Source organism: Mugil cephalus, chromosome 10, assembly GCF_022458985.1.
Source record: "Mugil cephalus isolate CIBA_MC_2020 chromosome 10, CIBA_Mcephalus_1.1, whole genome shotgun sequence".
Taxonomy (NCBI): Eukaryota; Metazoa; Chordata; class Actinopteri; order Mugiliformes; family Mugilidae; genus Mugil; species Mugil cephalus.
Genome location: NC_061779.1, coordinates 19063400 through 19081573, shown reverse-complemented (window position 1 = coordinate 19081573; position 18174 = coordinate 19063400). Strand labels below are relative to the sequence as shown.

Here is an 18174-nt window from a genome sequence, read left to right as displayed (position 1 = left end):
ACAGAAAAGCCCTCACCTCCGGGGTTGGGCCAGAATGACATTACTTTTCCAGTCATCGTTTAAAAAATGTACCAACACGAGAGAAGAAAGTTGAAAGTGAGCAGCTTACTACTAGTCAAAAACACTCATCTCTCTAGTCACAACCAAAACATCCTGCCTTGTACCTGGCGCAGATTTTTTTTCTGACCAAGCAGTAAGCAGCATTCTACATTACATTTTTGGAAATAGCGAATGAAAGTGGGCAGTGTGGAGGTAGGCCGTGTACGGAAATCCTGCTTTTTATTTCTCCATTATAAACTGGTTAACTGTATCTCAGTTTGAGTGCAAATAATTTTACAAACAAAAATGTTAAGTACCAACTTTTTTGCAAGTTTTGTTTTATTATTTTTATCAAGCTATAGAAACAGGATGTGACATAATGGCGACCACCAGTTGCCATGCTAGACACTGCCCAGCTAGAGCATACTATTAATTAAACAAAAACGTGAGTGAGACTAGAGGGAGTGTGGTCACGTCATGGATATCAAAGCTCTGTGTGGTTCTACTCTAGGATCGTACTGTGCAAGTTGGCGCCACCTGTATCCCTGGAAAAATAGCGTCAGTTTGGCCAATGCAAGGGAGTGCTGACGGCGTCCATATTTATATACAGTCTATGGCCAACTGTACGGCCACTGTCCCTTTATTGTTTGGGATATTTTCTCTGTGTGAGAGGCAAAAATGGAAGATTATATATCTAATCTATTCAGATATTTCCATTTGTATTGTTTGTTTTCCACACTGACCACTCTTGTGTTGAATTAATGTGAATGAAACCACATGTCGCTGCGTAATAACCACATTGGGGGAGCATTAGTTTTCGTAAAAATGCAGCTTTTTGTCTTCATGTAGTAGTTGATTTCTAGTCTCTATGTTTGTATTGTGACCAAAACTATCACTTCTTCAGACTTGGAAGACTTAATGAATTCAAAGTTGTCAGTAAAAATTAAAGGATATTTCTCTGGAATGAGAGAAATATGAGATAATGAAATAGAACCAACTGTGTCACACAATGACTTTGCAATAGGTAAACAGCAAATATAACGGTTAATAAGCGTTATGTATTAATTAAGAAATCCACTATGAGTAAGCTTGGCCAAACAACTCTATTTTATCTACTTATTACATGTTGCTTGTACAGTCTCTCTGTGCTTCTTTTTTATAAGCTTCAACTGGAGCCAGAATCAGCCATCTTCTCAGGAACAACTCTTAGATTCTCTCTCCTCCAGCCCAGTCAGCATCCCTTTGAGTTACAGCTCCTTGGAGAGCTTGTTGTTCTTGTGTCCACGTACTCACCCAGCCACCGCCAGAGAGACAGCAAAGCAGAACGCTCCATTTATTTTCACATTTCAAATTACAGCCTGGCTGGTTTACTCTCCAATATTTTTACATGCTGTTTAATCTCTGCTTGCTCACTCTCAGTTGTTTTTTTTCCACAGCGCACATAAAAACAAAGATGTTGAGATTCCAACAGAGAGGATGATTATTATTGAGCTGAAGTGCAGTTTCAATGAATGAGGCTCCTGCTCAAGGTTCGAACAAACAAAAAAAAAGTCTTTGATGGCTTAAACAATTTAAAAAATGTATCTGCAATATTAGTTTAAAATCTGGCAATAACAAACTTGAATATTCTCTGGACACTAATATTCAACCTTAACAGTTTGAAGGGTTAAAACACAAAGCGGAGTGTCCTACTGTGAGGCCACACCATACGTCTTGCTCTGTGGTATTTCAGGGCTCATCACGGTTGCATAAGTGAATTGACTTGCATGGGTGAACTTAATTGCCTCCAGTGCCAATGAGCCCTGGTGTAGATGTAGGTGCACAGTGTGTATCGGCAGATCTGACTTTAAAAGCTGAATGCTGCGCCGTTGAACAAGGCCGCCCTCTCACTGCCTGTACGGGCAGGATTTAACCGCTGGCTTATTCGGGGCTATTCGTTTGAGTCACTGCACCTCCCTACAGTAGAGCACCTCGATAAGGATTGATTCATGAGCACTGTCCACAGCGAGGCTCAGCCCAGCAGGACACAACAACAACAACGCATGGACCAGGCAGCCACACACAAAGGAGACCATAAATAAGAGAAAGAGACACTCATCTCTTTCTTCAACTCATTACTCACATCACAAACGCACAGAACAAGCTGGTGTGTTACTCAAAAGAGTGTTTTTTTAATTTATTTTTTTAGATCATTTGGTAGTTAAAATGGATAGAAATATGACACTTTTTATTATTAATGGTGGGCATTGTTGTTCAGGTTAAGTTCAAATGCGAAACATGCAGAGAGTGAGGTTGTATGCACACATGCATTTAGCTTATATCAAAAAATCATACAATGGTGCATTCGTCTCTTCATTTCTGAACATGCAGAAGTGACATGACTAATGCAATACTTTTTGGTTTTCAGTTCACCTCTATTTACCAACGGGTCATTTTTCAAGTATACTTACCTTTTGCATTTTAGTTTCTTATAAAAGTTGATGGATTCAAATATTTTTAATCCTGTAAGTATGCTTAATTCTTGATAAAGCTGTCAAGCGGAAAGGACCGTGTCCTTGCATCTTTATTGATATCTTTTCAGAATGTAAGCTATATATTAAGACTAATTTACAGGACCATTCATATATTTATAACTTCCTCTTCCGGATAAGAACATGTTCACCTTTCCTGGAGCTGTTTCTAAATCAAAGACGTAGCTCTGTCGCCATCTACTGCTACTATGCGGACACTACAGAGATGTGTAACAGATGGACACTAGAAAGCACAAACTACACATTTTTACCATGATTTTGAGGGGACAGCCTGAACTATGAGCATTACATCGTTATATCATTTATTTTGTTATTATATACAGACCTTATTCTCTTTCTTTGTTTAAAACCATCTTGTTCCACACCACAAAGTATATCCTCCAAAATTATGTCAATAGAATTAAGACCTCACCACAAGAAAAATAAAAAAATTAGTTTTAGCTTGGCGCACCCAATGAACGTGCTACTGATTGTCTCATACAAAGAAGGCACTGACCCTGCTAACTTTGTGGCAGCCAGTCTCCTCCTCAGCCCAACATAGCCTGCCATAATTCTGGGAGGCGCTCAGGTAATAAAGTCGACAGATGTATGGTAATAAACTACTTGTAGGCCATAGAGGCAGCACAAACACAAACAGAACGGACCAAACCAGCAGAAACCAGCAGTTAAGCACGTGCACACATGGATGAGCAATTTTCTCCTGTGTTTAAACAGCGGTTGTGTTTAATCCTCTGTTTACCGTGTTGCGCGCACATTTGCGCACACAGGGCAGCCTCACAGGTAAAAGCAGTCTCCCGGTTAAAGCAGCGCACCGACAGCTCCAGACAGATGACAAGCACACAGCTGGTGGAGGAGGAGTGAAGGCGGCCTGAGCGTGATCCCGGTCTCCATTCATCATGATACCACTCTACCTCAGCAACAAATCTGTCACGGCTGAAGGAGGTAAGTAGCCTGAGCCTGGAGTGTTTTCATCATTATTATAAATGAACTATTCTACTAAAGGCTTATCAGACTAATTAAATAAAAAATTTAATGTACTTGTATTATCATTTCCAAAGATGTCTTTTAATATCACACTAGCTATCAAATATTTATGATATAGTGTCTTTTCATCAGTTGATAGTTAAAATTATAGCTGTGTGATCGATATTGCAGCGCGTTTTACACATTTTAAACACAATTATCAACTACACAATCTTTTTTCCTGTCTATCTGTCCCTTTTCAGAGGTAGACAGGTGCACCGCTAAGACATGCTCAGATGAACAAAATGAATGTGCTATCTCTGATAACGTAGTGGAGCAATAGATCCCCAGTCCCCCAGCCTTCATTGTTGCATCGCAGCAGACGGTCTAGCGCTCACTTCCTGGACACGCTAGCGACGCTCAGAGACTATGGAGACAGCTACTGTAAATATAGAGGAGTCCTAAGAGAGAGTGGGAGGACACGTCTCACTTAAAGTGCTGTCTGAGAGCCAGGCTTAACATCTGGATCAATATGACCGGCTGAGTATAGTAAGAAGTTGAGGATAAATGCTAATTTGCACACATTTCTTATGTAGTATTTAGTGTATAGGGCATTTGGATTTAGAATATTACATGATATATGGTTCTGCAGTGGGGTCACAAAATCTTTGGTTGATTAGACATTTATATATATGTTTGTTTGTTGTTTTTTCACTAATTTAAATACACATTACTTTGAAATAATAAAAAAAAAATGAATATTTGAACCTGATAACAATAGCACTAGGCCGAGTTTAATATAGAACGCATATAGTAGGTAGAGGTCTCTACTTAATCTCTAATCAGTTTGGGGGTCCTTGGCCTGAAAATGTTGAAGACCACTCATTTAAACTATTACTATTTGACAGCTTGGGACAAAATGAGAGAGGGACATTTAAATCCTATTTGGATTTAAAGTGGCACTCTGTGTAGCCTACTGAATATTTTAGATGGTTTTAGTTCTAGTTCATGCTGTAATTTATATTACAAGATTGATGTCGATTTAATGTACAGCCATTAAACCTTCATTTAACTTAACATAAAGACACAGGAAACGGGGGCAACAAAGCTATTTCTTGGTCTGAGCACAGTGTTTGACGGCATGATTTTATGAAGCTGGTGCACCCACAAAACCACGACCTGTCGATGTTACACTGTTCTGTAGATACAGATGAGATTACGTTATATAACTGTACTTAGTCAAGTGCCAGGATCATTTTTATGCAAACGTGGCTGACTAAAACTTCATATGGAATTGACAGATTTATCCACATTCTCACCTAAATATACCTTTATTAGAAAGCTGGCGTCACAAACGGGAAGTTGTGGTTTGAAATGTGGTCATTTATTGTCATTTATCTCTAATAAAATCTTAGTAGAATAATTGATATATATGATTCTTGATCCGTTAAATCCTAGAGGTGTTCCTCGGCTTCCTGAATCGGTCGACGGTATTCTGCAGCCATTTTAACCACGACCAGTGGTACTGCTACCTCCTGCTGGTGCTCTTCACCTTGACCCTTCCCGTGGGGATCCTGGGAAACATAGCACTGCTAATCAACTACACCTGCTTCAGGAAAACATCAAGTGCCAGCAGTGTTTTCCTGTTAAACCTGGCCCTGTGCGACTCAGCCTGGATCCTCACTCTCCCCTTCAACCTCTACTACACCTTCCAGACCTCGCACATGGCACACATACGGATCTTCTGTCAGTTCAAGAAGATCTCCTTCAACATCAACATATACGGCAGCATCCTCTTCCTCACGCTGATCAGCTTTGACCGATACGTTGGCACGGTGCACCCCATCAGCTCCCTGCGGTGGTGGAATGTGGGTAAAGCAAGGCTGTGTTCGGTCTGCGCGTGGGTCCTGCTCGTCCTCACCTCCATTCCTGACTTCTTTGTTACTTTTGCCGTGCAGCGCTCTGAAAACGTGACGGTGTGTATGGACCACATCCAGGGTCCCTTTTTCTACGTCAAGACAATCGCCGTCGTCAGAACGACGTTAGGCTTCTTGCTGCCGTTCAGCGTCATGCTGACTTTTTACGTGATGACAGTTCGCGTTCTGAGGCGTCTACCAACAGGTAGGAGGAGCAGGGGAAGCCAGCGAGCAGGAGGAAAGCCGCTGAGGCTCATCACCGCCGCCATACTGGTCTTTGTCCTCTCCTTTGTGCCCTACCATGTCATGGTCATTACCCTGGTGTTCATGAGGGTCCACAACCTGGTGACACCCTCCAACACCAGCGTCCTCTACATGTTCTATGAGTTCTCCGAGACCATGTGTAGTTTGAGCAGCTGCCTGGACCCGATCCTGTACATCGTGGCCGGTGAGCAGTTCCAGAGGAAGCTGCTGGCCTTGAAAAGGGACCGATCCAGGAGGATGTGCTGCAGGGCCACCAGGAGGGTTGGCGTAACTGGGTGATTGAGTGGACTCCTTTGTAACTGCTGTGGCTGACCGACTGTGATAAGCCCAAGTTTGGAGTAAAACCACACTGCTGATTATTTGAAAAATTATGTTGCTGCCAAACAGTAGCACAAAACAGTAGTTTCCTTGTGTTTTACAGCTGTACCCACAGAAAGCTTGAAAATCGTGGAAATGTTCAAAAGGCATCAGTACCGGCGGGGCTTCCACAGACTGCTGTTTTGTTAGTTTTGAATGTTTTGTTGAGAGCCCAAGCTGATAAAACAAGGAAGTATCAAAAGTACTGCAGCTGTGCTCTAAGTGCAAACAAATCCATGTAGAAAAACGTAATTGAATAAATCAGCGTGATAGATGGTGTGCTGATAGTTCCCTTCCCTTGACATCATGAAAACAACGAATGACGACATGGAAGAAAAGCATTCATCCCTTCTGGAGTTACAGTGACCAGGGAGTCCACGAGGAGTATCCGATCTGTATCACGAGCTATGATTTGTATTCTTAATGTTATTGTAGAGTCATTTTCTGGAAAATGACTGTTGACTTATCCTGTGCTGGGCGGTGTATACCAACGCCGCTCTGCCCTCTGGACCTGTATCTCAACAGGAAAGCACGTGTGAATGAGACGCTGTTGTTGTTATTTGCAGTCATAGTGGGAATGATTCCAGTTATGGTTTTATCAATCCCCTGTACAAATGTTTTGATTGTCGTGCAGTGAGCTGGACAGTGCTCATGGAAAATGTGATGAAAATGAACAATGAAAGACGTAATCACTTCGCTTCACAAAAATAAAACGTGTGCTCACGTGTGGTCACACAAGCATTGATATCATCCTTTTCACGGCTGAACTACAATATTCTGTGTTCAGGGCCCCAGTCTGCATATATTGTTGCGGCCCAACCTCCTTTTTATGTCTGCACTTTCATCGACGTCAGCTTTAAGTGTGCAACTCTACTACATCCTGTTTTGATTTGAAGCATCAGACAAACCACTGTGGCTTCCTTAGGGATCATAAAAAGCATTCTCCATGAAAGAAAACCCAGAGGGAAGAGAGTCTGAGCTTCATCTCTGTCTGGATCTTAGCATCTTAGCACTTGCATCCCCATTCATCATACCACAGTTACACACATGCTGGGCTGCAGGACGGCTGCAGATCGGGGTAGGGAGGGGTTGTTGGTTGGAAATACACCTGACTGTGGCCTCTGTTTTCCCCAGAGATGGACTCCTGTGTAACTAAATGTCTCGATAATAAATCAGAGGTGGGAAGTGACAGAATATAACAGAACCCCCTCCGCAGGGACGCAGAGAGCTGACTACCGGGCCACTGTACCACTGTGCCTGTTCCAGTAAGAAGCCTTCCAGATTATTTGATTTTGTTATTTATGGCCTGGCTCCCGACCAAAGGAGTAATACTAGTCAGGTAAAGAAGCGATTTCCTTTTGGCTGGTTTCCCCCGTTTGCTAGCTCTCGTCATTATGTCTCTGTCCTTGTCTCACTGTCTGCAGCACAAACACTTTTATCTTCGATCTGTAGTCTTATTTCAACGTATTTTTGACGTCCTTACGCACTAAATGAAATAAGTGTAAATTCAACTGACGTAAGCTGACATTTTGGGGTAAACACAACCAGCTCCAAACGCTACAGGCACACGTTTTTCTCGCCCTATAGAGATGATACTGGACGTATACTACCAAATATTTTCAAAATACCTAACTGAGCAGACATTGACCTGTAAAGGTTTGATATTGGGAGTTTCTTTTTCTCATTTGTGCTCAGTTTTAGTCAAAAATTTGAGAAAAAAAAGTCAAAATTTGGAGAAAAAAAGTCAAAATACATTGTCATAAAGTAGACATTCAAACCGGCAGTACCGTATGCGTATGGTACCGGCGATACTCCGCAGAAGAGTATTGGCTTAATTAATAATTAATATTAAGAATTTAAACTGGTATTGTGATTATTTTTTCAGTTATATTTGTGATACCATATTGGACTGTTTCATTTTAACAGTGGCCTGGATTTATTCACACACTGTCGCCTTGTCTGCTGAGGGAGGGAGGTAAACTCCAGGGCTCAGGAGCGCGTCCCTTTCCCTGTGGGTCCCTACAAGCACACACAGTTCATCCATCCATCCAAAGATCTCAAGTTCACCAACAGTACAGATGGTACAGTTTATATTTAATTTTTTTCCTCATGGGTGGCTCTAATACTCTTCTGTAGCAGTACACAGTGAGTTCACCAGAACGCCAACCTTTTTATAGGCTCCCAAAAGAGTAAAAAGAACGGCCCACTATTTATCACAAAATATTCACGGTGTGTGGAACGTATTACCCATTTGGCACAAACACTGGGACCTTCTAAAATCGGACCGCGCTTTGGACACCATCAGGGAGGCGATATTCCTTGTTTTTTCTATTTTACTACTTTTGTCGGCCTGTATATTTTATATTGTCGGCCTGTATATTGTACATTTTTTTGTCACATTTGTTTTGTCTTGTATAACAAAATATTTCTGCCATTACACCTTGACACCGACATCAACTTTTTTTCCTCAATATCTTGAATATGAATGAATATCGTCACTGTTTTGTTCTCGCACCCTGAAGAAGACCTCCGTGTCCAAACGCTGGTCACGCCTGCAAGTAAGCTTTACCTTCTGCACCGGAGCAACAAGTGTGCCACTCCAGTTTCTTCTATTTCTACACCTCCCTGTCGACATCTCGGGTTTTGTTTTAGCTTTAGTGTGAATTGTTGTTGTTGTTGTTTGACCTGATCCTCTTGGCCAGAAAATTCTGAATTTACCAGAGAACCTTCCGGCCCCTCCTGGATGAGTGAGTTCAACTGTTCACAGTTATTATCAGGGCTATTGTTACACAATGCCCTGATAACAAATGAGAGGAATAATCGTTTCAGCACAAATATGATACAGCAGATGCAGCCATGCTAATTCTCTCAGTTGCAAAAAATCCTCTCAGACGCACACAAACGGACACACGCGACCTCCAATCCTGCCTCCCACACATCCACTCCTACAAACACACACGCACGCTCACTCCACTCTGACCCGCAGCCACACAATGCTGCACATAAGCCATCTCAGCCTTTGCTTGGTGCAGTAATAACATATGACAGAACCCAGATGGCATCCTGCAGGCTACAATAATGAAGGCCGGGAAATGAGATGGGGAGGCAGAGGCACTCCAGCAACAGAGCAACAGACACTGCTCAGCAGAACACTCGATCACATTTACCAGCTCTGTGATTGGCGGAAGCAGGTTTTTATATTACCGTCACCTTTCTCCGTGCCGTTCACAGTATCTGGAGCCCGACTCATCCGAGCGGAGAAGAGCGGTCAGGGTTTGATTGAATGTAAGCATCTGTAATACCATGCAAAGCAGGGTTTAATCCGGTAAAGGACGGTGCTCCACACGACTCTAAATTACCCTTCCACTTACCTTTAAGAATGTGCAAATCCTTGGAGAGAGACAAGTGAATATATTATGCTCATTAGGAGGCTGTAGTAGCGTGAAAGAGGGAACTGAGAAGCAGCTTCCCATTATGGAGATGGAGATTCCTGCAGATGTCGCGTCACTGCTACAAGGAAGCTTCATGCATGATGAGATTGCTTAACTTAGCACTAAAATCTGTTTCATTTACAACTTGATTAACTTAAGTACAACAAAGCATCAAGAGCAATACCTGATTTAATGTAAAAGAGTAACCCAACAAAATGGGATTCTCCATTTCCTCCCGTCATTATCCTAACAACCAAGTCCAGTATTGATCCTTTTTTTTCTTTTTTTTAGCAAGAAAGCAAATACGCTGACCAGATTCTTCTGAGGCAACGTTTTTCAGGCCATGGGCCCCCAAACTGATGGAGAGATTAATAAGTAGGGACCCCCTACCTACTGTATGTGTTCTATATTAAACTAGTGCTATTTATAAATATACATTGTTATTATGATTTTGCATTAAGTGGTAAGCTATTCAAATAATACACTGGTTCAAATATATATATTTTTTCTTTCAATTTAAGCTTCAATCCTGTACACAGTAGGCCCCTCCCCCATCACTACTGTGCCAATCACAGCGCTGCATATTACACACTGACTGTCAGGTTCCCCTAATGACAAAACATTTAGCTATTTTCTTGACCGTTTGAACTTACATACTAACATACTGTAGTATGTCAGACTTTTGTTCACTTGTATTTAAATTAATTTCAATTAGTTGGGTAAAATTGTGGAAAAAAAATATATATATATATATAAAATGTCTAATCAACCAAAGATTTGTCAGTCACTTCCCCACACGATATAATAAGTCTGCGACTTTTGCAACATTGGTATCATAATCCATGTCTACATTTTATTCTTTGAGTCTGACTGTGTCTTTAGGCCTCATTTTCAGACTGTACAAGTTAATCATTTGTAAGAGGATCAAGGTACCTTCCATGCTGGCGAAGCAAACGCAGAGGAGACTACGCGGGGCGCGGCAGAGTAACACACATTTTTCTATGAAACAGAAACAGCTGCAACCTTGCAACAATCCCTTGACAAGTGGCTTACAGGAGTGTCAAAATATAAAGGCTACACGCGACCCGTGGCTGAATGCAAACAAGACGCGCTTGAAATAGATGACTCACAAACCCACCGTGACCTACGATTTAACGCAAATGCGTAATGACAGCCAGTGTTCATCGGAATGACCTGAAGTCACTGGCCACCACCCACTCCATCGGACAGCACACGTAGCCTTGAGTGGTACAATGGAACAGCATAGGTTGTTTCTTGAACATCCACTGTGAATCCGAAATCACACATCTGTTATTCTTGATTCAGAGGGAAAACACCTCTGCAGCAACTGGATTAATAATTGTGTGGGTTTCTGGGGGAGGGACTCATGTTGTAGTGAATACAGCAGAAAAAAAAAAAACAGTAGAGGGAGGTGTATTTCACTGCAAAACATTTTCTAGGCCTCATAAATGATAAATGATGCAGGGGATGTGTCACCTTTCAAAAGCAATGTCAGCTTCCAGGTTCGAGACAAAACTGATTTAAGCCTAAATGCAAATGGCATGACCCTAAAGGGACTGCAGTGATACAAGGTATTACTTCTTTTAAAAATGGAAACAGATGACACATTTTCCAAATGGGCTTTTAACTGCTCTTTTGGATAGTCACACCTCTGCACGGTCTGTTTCTACCGTGAAGTGCTCCCACCGCCTGCCTACATTTCAGAGAGCTGAGGAGACCTGCTGGGGCTTAGTGGAGACATCATAATGTGCACAAGGTGGAACATGAAGGCCAGCGACACACATCTATAATAGATGAGATTCACAGTGGGCCTGGTTCTGTAGCGCGGCTCCAGTGCCCTACCTACCCGGGTTTGTGGTTACGTCACGGCTCGGCTGAATCTCGACCGTCGGCATCGGCCCTGTTTTTTTATACGTCCCTCGATCATTCACTTCACCAATCCTTCCTCGCATTCTCAAGTGAGAGTACACACCATCTGGTTCACTCACACAAACGCATATTCGTGCATGTATACACAAAGTATCTCCACATCTCACACTTACAAGCGCACACATCTCACACGCAGAAGCCCAAACCATCTGTTCAGGGGCTTGTAGAAGTGCATCAGTTGTTCCAGGGTGAGCAGCGCTCTTTCAGTCCTCTACACTCTCAAACTATTACAACCGTGTAGACTGTGTTTTTTCTTATATCCGTGCCGTGTTCGTATATGTTTTTCTTATCTCATGACCTCACGGAAAAAAGCATTCAGGGGTCAATAAAGTGATCTTGAATCTTGAACTGAATCTTGAGTAAAGCCAGCCTAAAGAAAATCAGATGATCCCTACTTTACTTAGAAGGCATCTATTGAGGTTCCAGTTCTTGCTCAGTAGAAATAATTTCTGTTTGTATGACATGGAAATTATGCATAATAGTTATGCTCCTCTGTGCCTTCCATAATTAATCTCTGAGATATCTAGACTACAGTGTCCAGGTTACTTCTACGTGGACTTCACTACGGTTTTATCTGAACTACTTTCTACCAAAGAAAGAGAGTCCTTCTGAATACTTTCTGGAGAGACACACTGATCAAGAAGTGTCCAGAATGACATTTTTGAGCGCTGAAAGCCCTGGAAATAAAATTCAATTCAACTGCTTTGTATATAGGAAGACACTGTTCCTCGCAGTGCTATCTGACATTTGGGAAAAGGCACATTATTTAGACATGACCGATGTCACTTTCACGTTCGTGCTATAAATAAGAAGCTAAAACCAGCAGGCAAATAGCGTCAACCGCACGATAACGTGACTCATTCAGTCCTGTCGCCACAATGTTGAAAGCGAACCTGACTAATTAGTTACACCACCAAACTCACAGTTACACCACCAAACTCGCTGTAGAGTTCAGTGACCTGAGCGCGCATCGTAATCATAAAGAGGGACGGAGGTACAAAAGAAATTTGAGAAAGAAAGCATTTAATTGGATGCAAAATTTGTAAAGTAGTCCACACCCCCAAGTGCAAGATGAGTCACAGTATATATTTTAATATTTTTTATTTTTTTCCAAAAAATGACAACAATACATAAACGCAAAACTGCTACTCTGTCTTTCTTAGTCCACCATGACGTGAAACTAAGCTCAACTATTTGTTTTAGTTTCTCCTTCTCTCCGCTTTCCTGAACTATCCAACCAAACCTAAACCATCTGCATAGACAGATAACTCTACAGAAAAGGTAACCCAGACTGTAGAGACCAGGGATGGGAAGAAATATAGGTAGAAATATAAGAAAAAATTATATATATATATATATATATATGGCGATATAGTGTGTAGGAAGTATAGAGTGTCTTAATATCAGTTTTAAAAGAAAACAACTTCCGCACCTCCACCACCACTTTATCTGTACAAATGGAATAAACTGGAGATGGATCATTTGGATTAATATTGTTTTTTGACTCAGTTTGTCCAATGTATTATCGCTATCATCTGATGTACATATATCCAACGTGTATTTTAACTTGCACTTACAATTTCTCAGTGAACTTTATAGAATATGGATATATATTGCAATATCATAACAACGCAATAATGTATCGTATCGTGACTCCAGCATCATGATAATGATAAGCATCGTATCATGAAGTCCTTGCCAATACCCACCCCTGCTGATTATAGATCTGAACTGATTATGACTCCAGGTTTAGGTCTGAACTGTTTGTTTAGTTAATGTGTTAGAGTTTTCAATAAGACATTACTTTCTCTTTACAAGAGGAAAAGACCAACTCCACCCAGCGTCTATGAAAAGTTGAAACCTAATTGTGTTTTATATCAGAATTAATTCTATTCAAAGCAAATTAAATCATCTTCCCTATGATAAGAACTCTCCATGAAAGGTCAAGCGGACCCGTGTGGGGTCCTGCCCCAAAAAAAGATCAGCATTATCACAGATCCTAAGTAGGAAAGCATTTGATTTCCATTAAACGATTGCAACTTGAGAAGATAGAATAGCCGGTATTAATAGATCTACTAACTCTCTCCACTGTGTACAAGAAACCCCCCACAGTTCTCAACCTATGTACCACTTCCCCTCTTAGTGAGAATTCAGCCTGTCATCACACACTTTCTATAGAAAATGATCACTCTGCACACACACCCCCCTCCACACACATTCTGTGGCCTCCAATTATAGCCATTAATGGTTCAGTCAAAGACGACAAACTGGGGTGGCTAATAATATCCGGGCATAAGTGAGTCCTGAAGTGAGTTGGAAATGAAATGTGTGATTTCAACAGGAAGCACTATGAACCGCTTAAACAAGTGAAGTGCTGATGAGAGTAGAATCACAAACCTTAATGAGGGGAGAGTGCATCAGAGGGGGAGAAAGTCTGAGGTTGTAAGAGGAGACGAGGAAAATGGCAAGTGGGTGAAAAAAGAAGAGGAAATGTATCGTCGGGATGTGAGAGTTGAAGGGAACTGGAGGTGTGCTGTAAGCGCCGTCTAAAATATGTAGCGTATGGAAGTGATACTTGGGGTGAGGCAGAGATTCTAAATCTGTTGTGGTGAAAAATACAACACATTATCATTATTATTATTATTATTATTATTATTAATAAAGGAGGAGAGTCGCTGTTTACGGGTCCCTGGGACGACCGCTGCCTCTGTGTGTCACTGTGCGCCAACCTTTGTGACTTCAGGGGGAGCTGCATGCAGCCTGGCAAAAAATAAATCACCTCAAGTGACTCAACCCAGTTGCGACCTCAGTCTCAACCAGCGCTGACAAGTGATTCATGGATCACAGAATGATTCCAGCAAATCCAGCAGCAGTCAGTGGTGTCACGACGTGCTCAGAAACCTTTGTGAATATCGAGAACTATTACAGTTTCACTGATGTGTGCACGCCTCTGGTACTTAGTAATACACTAGCGTCATTCTCTCCTGAGAACACTTCCAAATGGTCCAGTTTAGTTGGAGGAGTTGTCCACTAATAGTCTCCCTGGAGCTGGCTTTAAAAAAACAGACCTTTGTAGGCTACTACAAAACTGAACACCGTTTTTAAAAATACGGCCTTTGACTGGATGTAGCATTTTCAGGTTTAGACAATGATTTGGACATGAACATTGAACAATGAGTACATGCATCTCGATTGGGATTTTTACACCTGTTTGCAACACACAACCTCTCGTCTGTTTACAGTCAACTCTGCGTATTGTACACACAACACACAGAGCTCACAGGCTGCAAGGCAGTCGAGACAGAGACGTGTGCCCAAAGGAAAAACACCACCTAGATATTTAAATGTGAGGCAGGACGTGGTGGATATAAGCAGGGCCTGGATATGCACAATGAAAGACAACCTTTTACAGAAAGTGGAATGTGGAAAGAGAGAGAGATGCTGTGTTGACATGAATGAACAGCTCTATAACCGGTGGAAAACATTTTTTTGGAAAACAAAAAAAAATAGTCTTTTGAGAATAAGGACAACCAAACCTTTAATTGAGAAAGCAGTCAGAGGATTCATCAACAACGAACACATGCGGTAAAAAAAAAACATGAATGATTTACTAAATACCGTGTAACTCAGACCTGAAATGGAAAGATGTATAACAAGTGCAGTGGTAGAGATACTATGTCCTCCTCAAATGTATTTGCTTTAGGGGGATTAGAGTGTAAAATGTGCTTCTCGCCGACAAATAGTCACAACATCAACAACAACAAGCCAGGAGGAAGGTTCCCTCCCACGGCAGAGCCATTACTCCGCACATTCCACTGCATTATTGTGCGCATGACTTACCGAAGAGCTGGCGGTGGAATATAAACTTCCCGGCAAACAGGCCAGTGATAATGGCCAGTATCCAGCATATTACTTTGAGGATGTTCCACCCGAGGCCCGGGTACTTGTTGAACAGGAAGGAGAAGCAGTTGCCCACCACAATCATGTGAGCCTCAGTCTGGCTGTGGGAGACAGGGTCCTCGGCGAAGATGAGGAAGTTGAAGAAGGTGACGAGGTAGGCCACGATGAGGCGTGACCACGGGTGCTGGAAGTAGTAGCGAAAGCGGGCATCTATTTCCATCCTGCTGAGCCCCCCGGCCGCACGACACCTGGGAGTCAGAGAGAGAGAGAGAGAGAGAGGGAAAGAAAGAGCTTCTTTCAGTCAGATGACATTACATTCACATCAGCGGGGCAGATTAGAGTGAGAACATCACTCAGACACAGATTAGTGGCAGGAATATCTCGGTGGTCGGCATGGATTTGGGATTAGTCTCGATTCAGACGACTTGGACCACTCAGCGACAATGCCACTAGTACACCTACGAGGAGATTTCTGAGCACAAATCCAGGCTCTCTCAACAATGGTAGGATTATTAAGCAGCAAAGAATCAGTGGCATAGATGTAAAGTGGTTAAAAAAAAAAGTTTACTGAGATCATAGTTAATGCTCTTCAAAAAACATAATACCCCAGTCACTAAAACAAGTGTCATACCTGGATATGGCTGAATCCTGAAGTGCAATAAACCTGTAAGTGATAAATCGCTGGCTTTTAAAGGCTTATCCTCTCAGCCTGTCTGCGCTGCGCTCCCCTCAAAAAGTCGCGGCAGCATTTCGCTGGAGCTCTGCTCGGGAACACCTGCCAGGCAGCGCTCCAGCAACATCCTGACAGTCAGCTCCCCCTGTACTTTTTAACCCACCTATTACTAGTCACCCATGAACTCCCGTCTCGCCCACTTCCTCGCGGCCGTCGATCTTCGCGGGGCTGAACTCTTCCCAACAACTGGCCTGCTCTGACACGGTTTCCTGAAATACCCCTCTGCTGTGATTTGGAACGGTGCGCGGGCTTCAGAAATAGAGCTGGAACACCCGGCGTGCCTATTAAATTTCACCGGCATCATGTTTGTCTCGTCATTATGTGCCACCTTGGGTACGAAGCCGATGATTCAAACAGGCAGAGGTAATCATTCGTGGAGGTGTGATTTACAGCGCAAGTGAAAGCTTCGTCCTAAATTCAGCACGGTTTAAGAGCACCATAAACCGCAGGCTCCAAAATGGTCACACACTCGAATGACCACATTTCTGACACTGCTCCAATGTCAACTTAACATTAGATCACTCATGAATTTAAGATTTAGTGTATACCAGTCAGGCTTAACATTATGACCACCTTCCTAATATTGTCTAGGTCTCCCTTGTGCCTCCAAAACAGTTGTGACTCATCAGAGAATGGACGTGGGCCTCCTGAGGGCGGCCTGCAGTGTCATACCCAGTGCTTTGACAAACAAGTGTATTCTTTATCTCTCTTTATCTCTCTATTCTGACAGTGAAGAGGAGAAGTACCAGGCTTTCTCTGTGACAGGACACCCACTCCCAATCTTGTGGCAGGGGAGTCCCTGACAGGCATGGAGTAGGAGGGGACATGAGACAGAAAGAAAACACAGGCCATGGATGTGAATCAGCACGTGTTAGGTAATGATGGATAATGCAATTAAGAGCGCAAGTGGGGTTTCCTGATCTCGTTAATCATCCCCATCCTCATCATCCTCCAAGACCGGTGTAAACAGAGCGCATGTTTTTGAAGAAATGCGCCGAATGCTCGCGAATTCGCGCCAGTTCTGTCTATTTCTGGGTAGATTATGGTGTTAAGATCATGATGTGACCACGCGCATCCCCTCTAATGTCACACCAGAGATGACGCCAAATGTCAAATCGCCCGAGCCCACATATCTAGGAGATAACGCCGCAATTATCCGATTACACAACTGTGGATTTCGGGTGCCGCCACAGTGAGAGAAATCCGAGCCCTACTTTTTAATCGGTGATATATATGTTGGTGCATGTGCGATAAATGACCACCATCGACGCACCTGCTCCACGCCGCGTTCCGTCTCAGTCGACAGCCGGGATGAGAAGCCCCTCTCCCGCACGACTCTGCTGCCGCATCAAGCTGACACGCGGCGGTCTGATCACCCCAGACACGAGGCGACACGGGCGGGTTGTGGGGGAATTATCCATGCGACCTGTTGTTTGTGTACGACAGAGGTACCCCCCAAATCCTCTGCCATTGTGGCCGTACCGTCCATGCGCCGGGCGGGCCAGCTCAGCCGGGCGGAGCTTAGTCAGAGGGTCCCCGCCGGAAGGTGTAGCTTCTGGGTAGTTCACGGGATGCTGATGGAGCGGCTGGCAAGTGGATGGAGGCAGCGCGGTCCACACAAGGCGCATATCATCGTAGCAACGTAGCACGTTAATTAACGTTAACCAGCGTCAAGTCAGAGACAGTACAACATAGAACTTCCGGTCACGCATTTGAAAATAAAAGGATACGACTCGCTACACAGCTCTATAACCATTAGGAGAATCTATCTATCTATCTATCTATCTATCTATCTATCTATCTATCTATCTATCTATCTATCTATATTCATTTTATCAAATTTATTTGACATTTTTTGTTGTATGGGATCTACGTAGCCTTTTTAAAATTGTTTTGTGTAGCTATATTAAGGTGCCACATCTAAAATGTCATTCTCATTATCAATATGATACATTGTCGACTGTTGATGTGAAATCCTCCTTTTTCCTCAGTAAAAACATGCTTTACAAACGTGACTCTGTGATAGGAGCATTTTCTTTCTTTCTTTCGTTATTTTGAAATATTTGGGAGGGGAAGAAATATATCACTTA

General features: G+C 42.7%; 1 protein-coding gene across 2 annotated transcripts in view; it reads right to left on the bottom strand.

The window, feature by feature from the left end:
* The window catches only part of LOC125015274 (transmembrane protein 117-like), a 37123-nt gene extending 19235 nt beyond the window's left edge, over window positions 1-17888 (bottom strand). The window contains exons 1-2 of one of the 2 annotated variants that reach the window (XM_047596995.1): window positions 17358-17888; window positions 15292-15599 (exon numbers count right to left, since the gene is read on the bottom strand). In XM_047596995.1, coding sequence (XP_047452951.1) covers window positions 15292-15571 — 280 coding nt within the window. In that variant the 5' untranslated portion in view covers window positions 15572-15599; window positions 17358-17888. Of the gene's footprint in view, window positions 1-15291; window positions 15600-15982; window positions 16244-17357 lie in introns of those variants that run through there. The other variant, XM_047596996.1, reaches the window with a different exon arrangement.
* Between the last annotated feature and the right edge of the window lie 286 nt (window positions 17889-18174).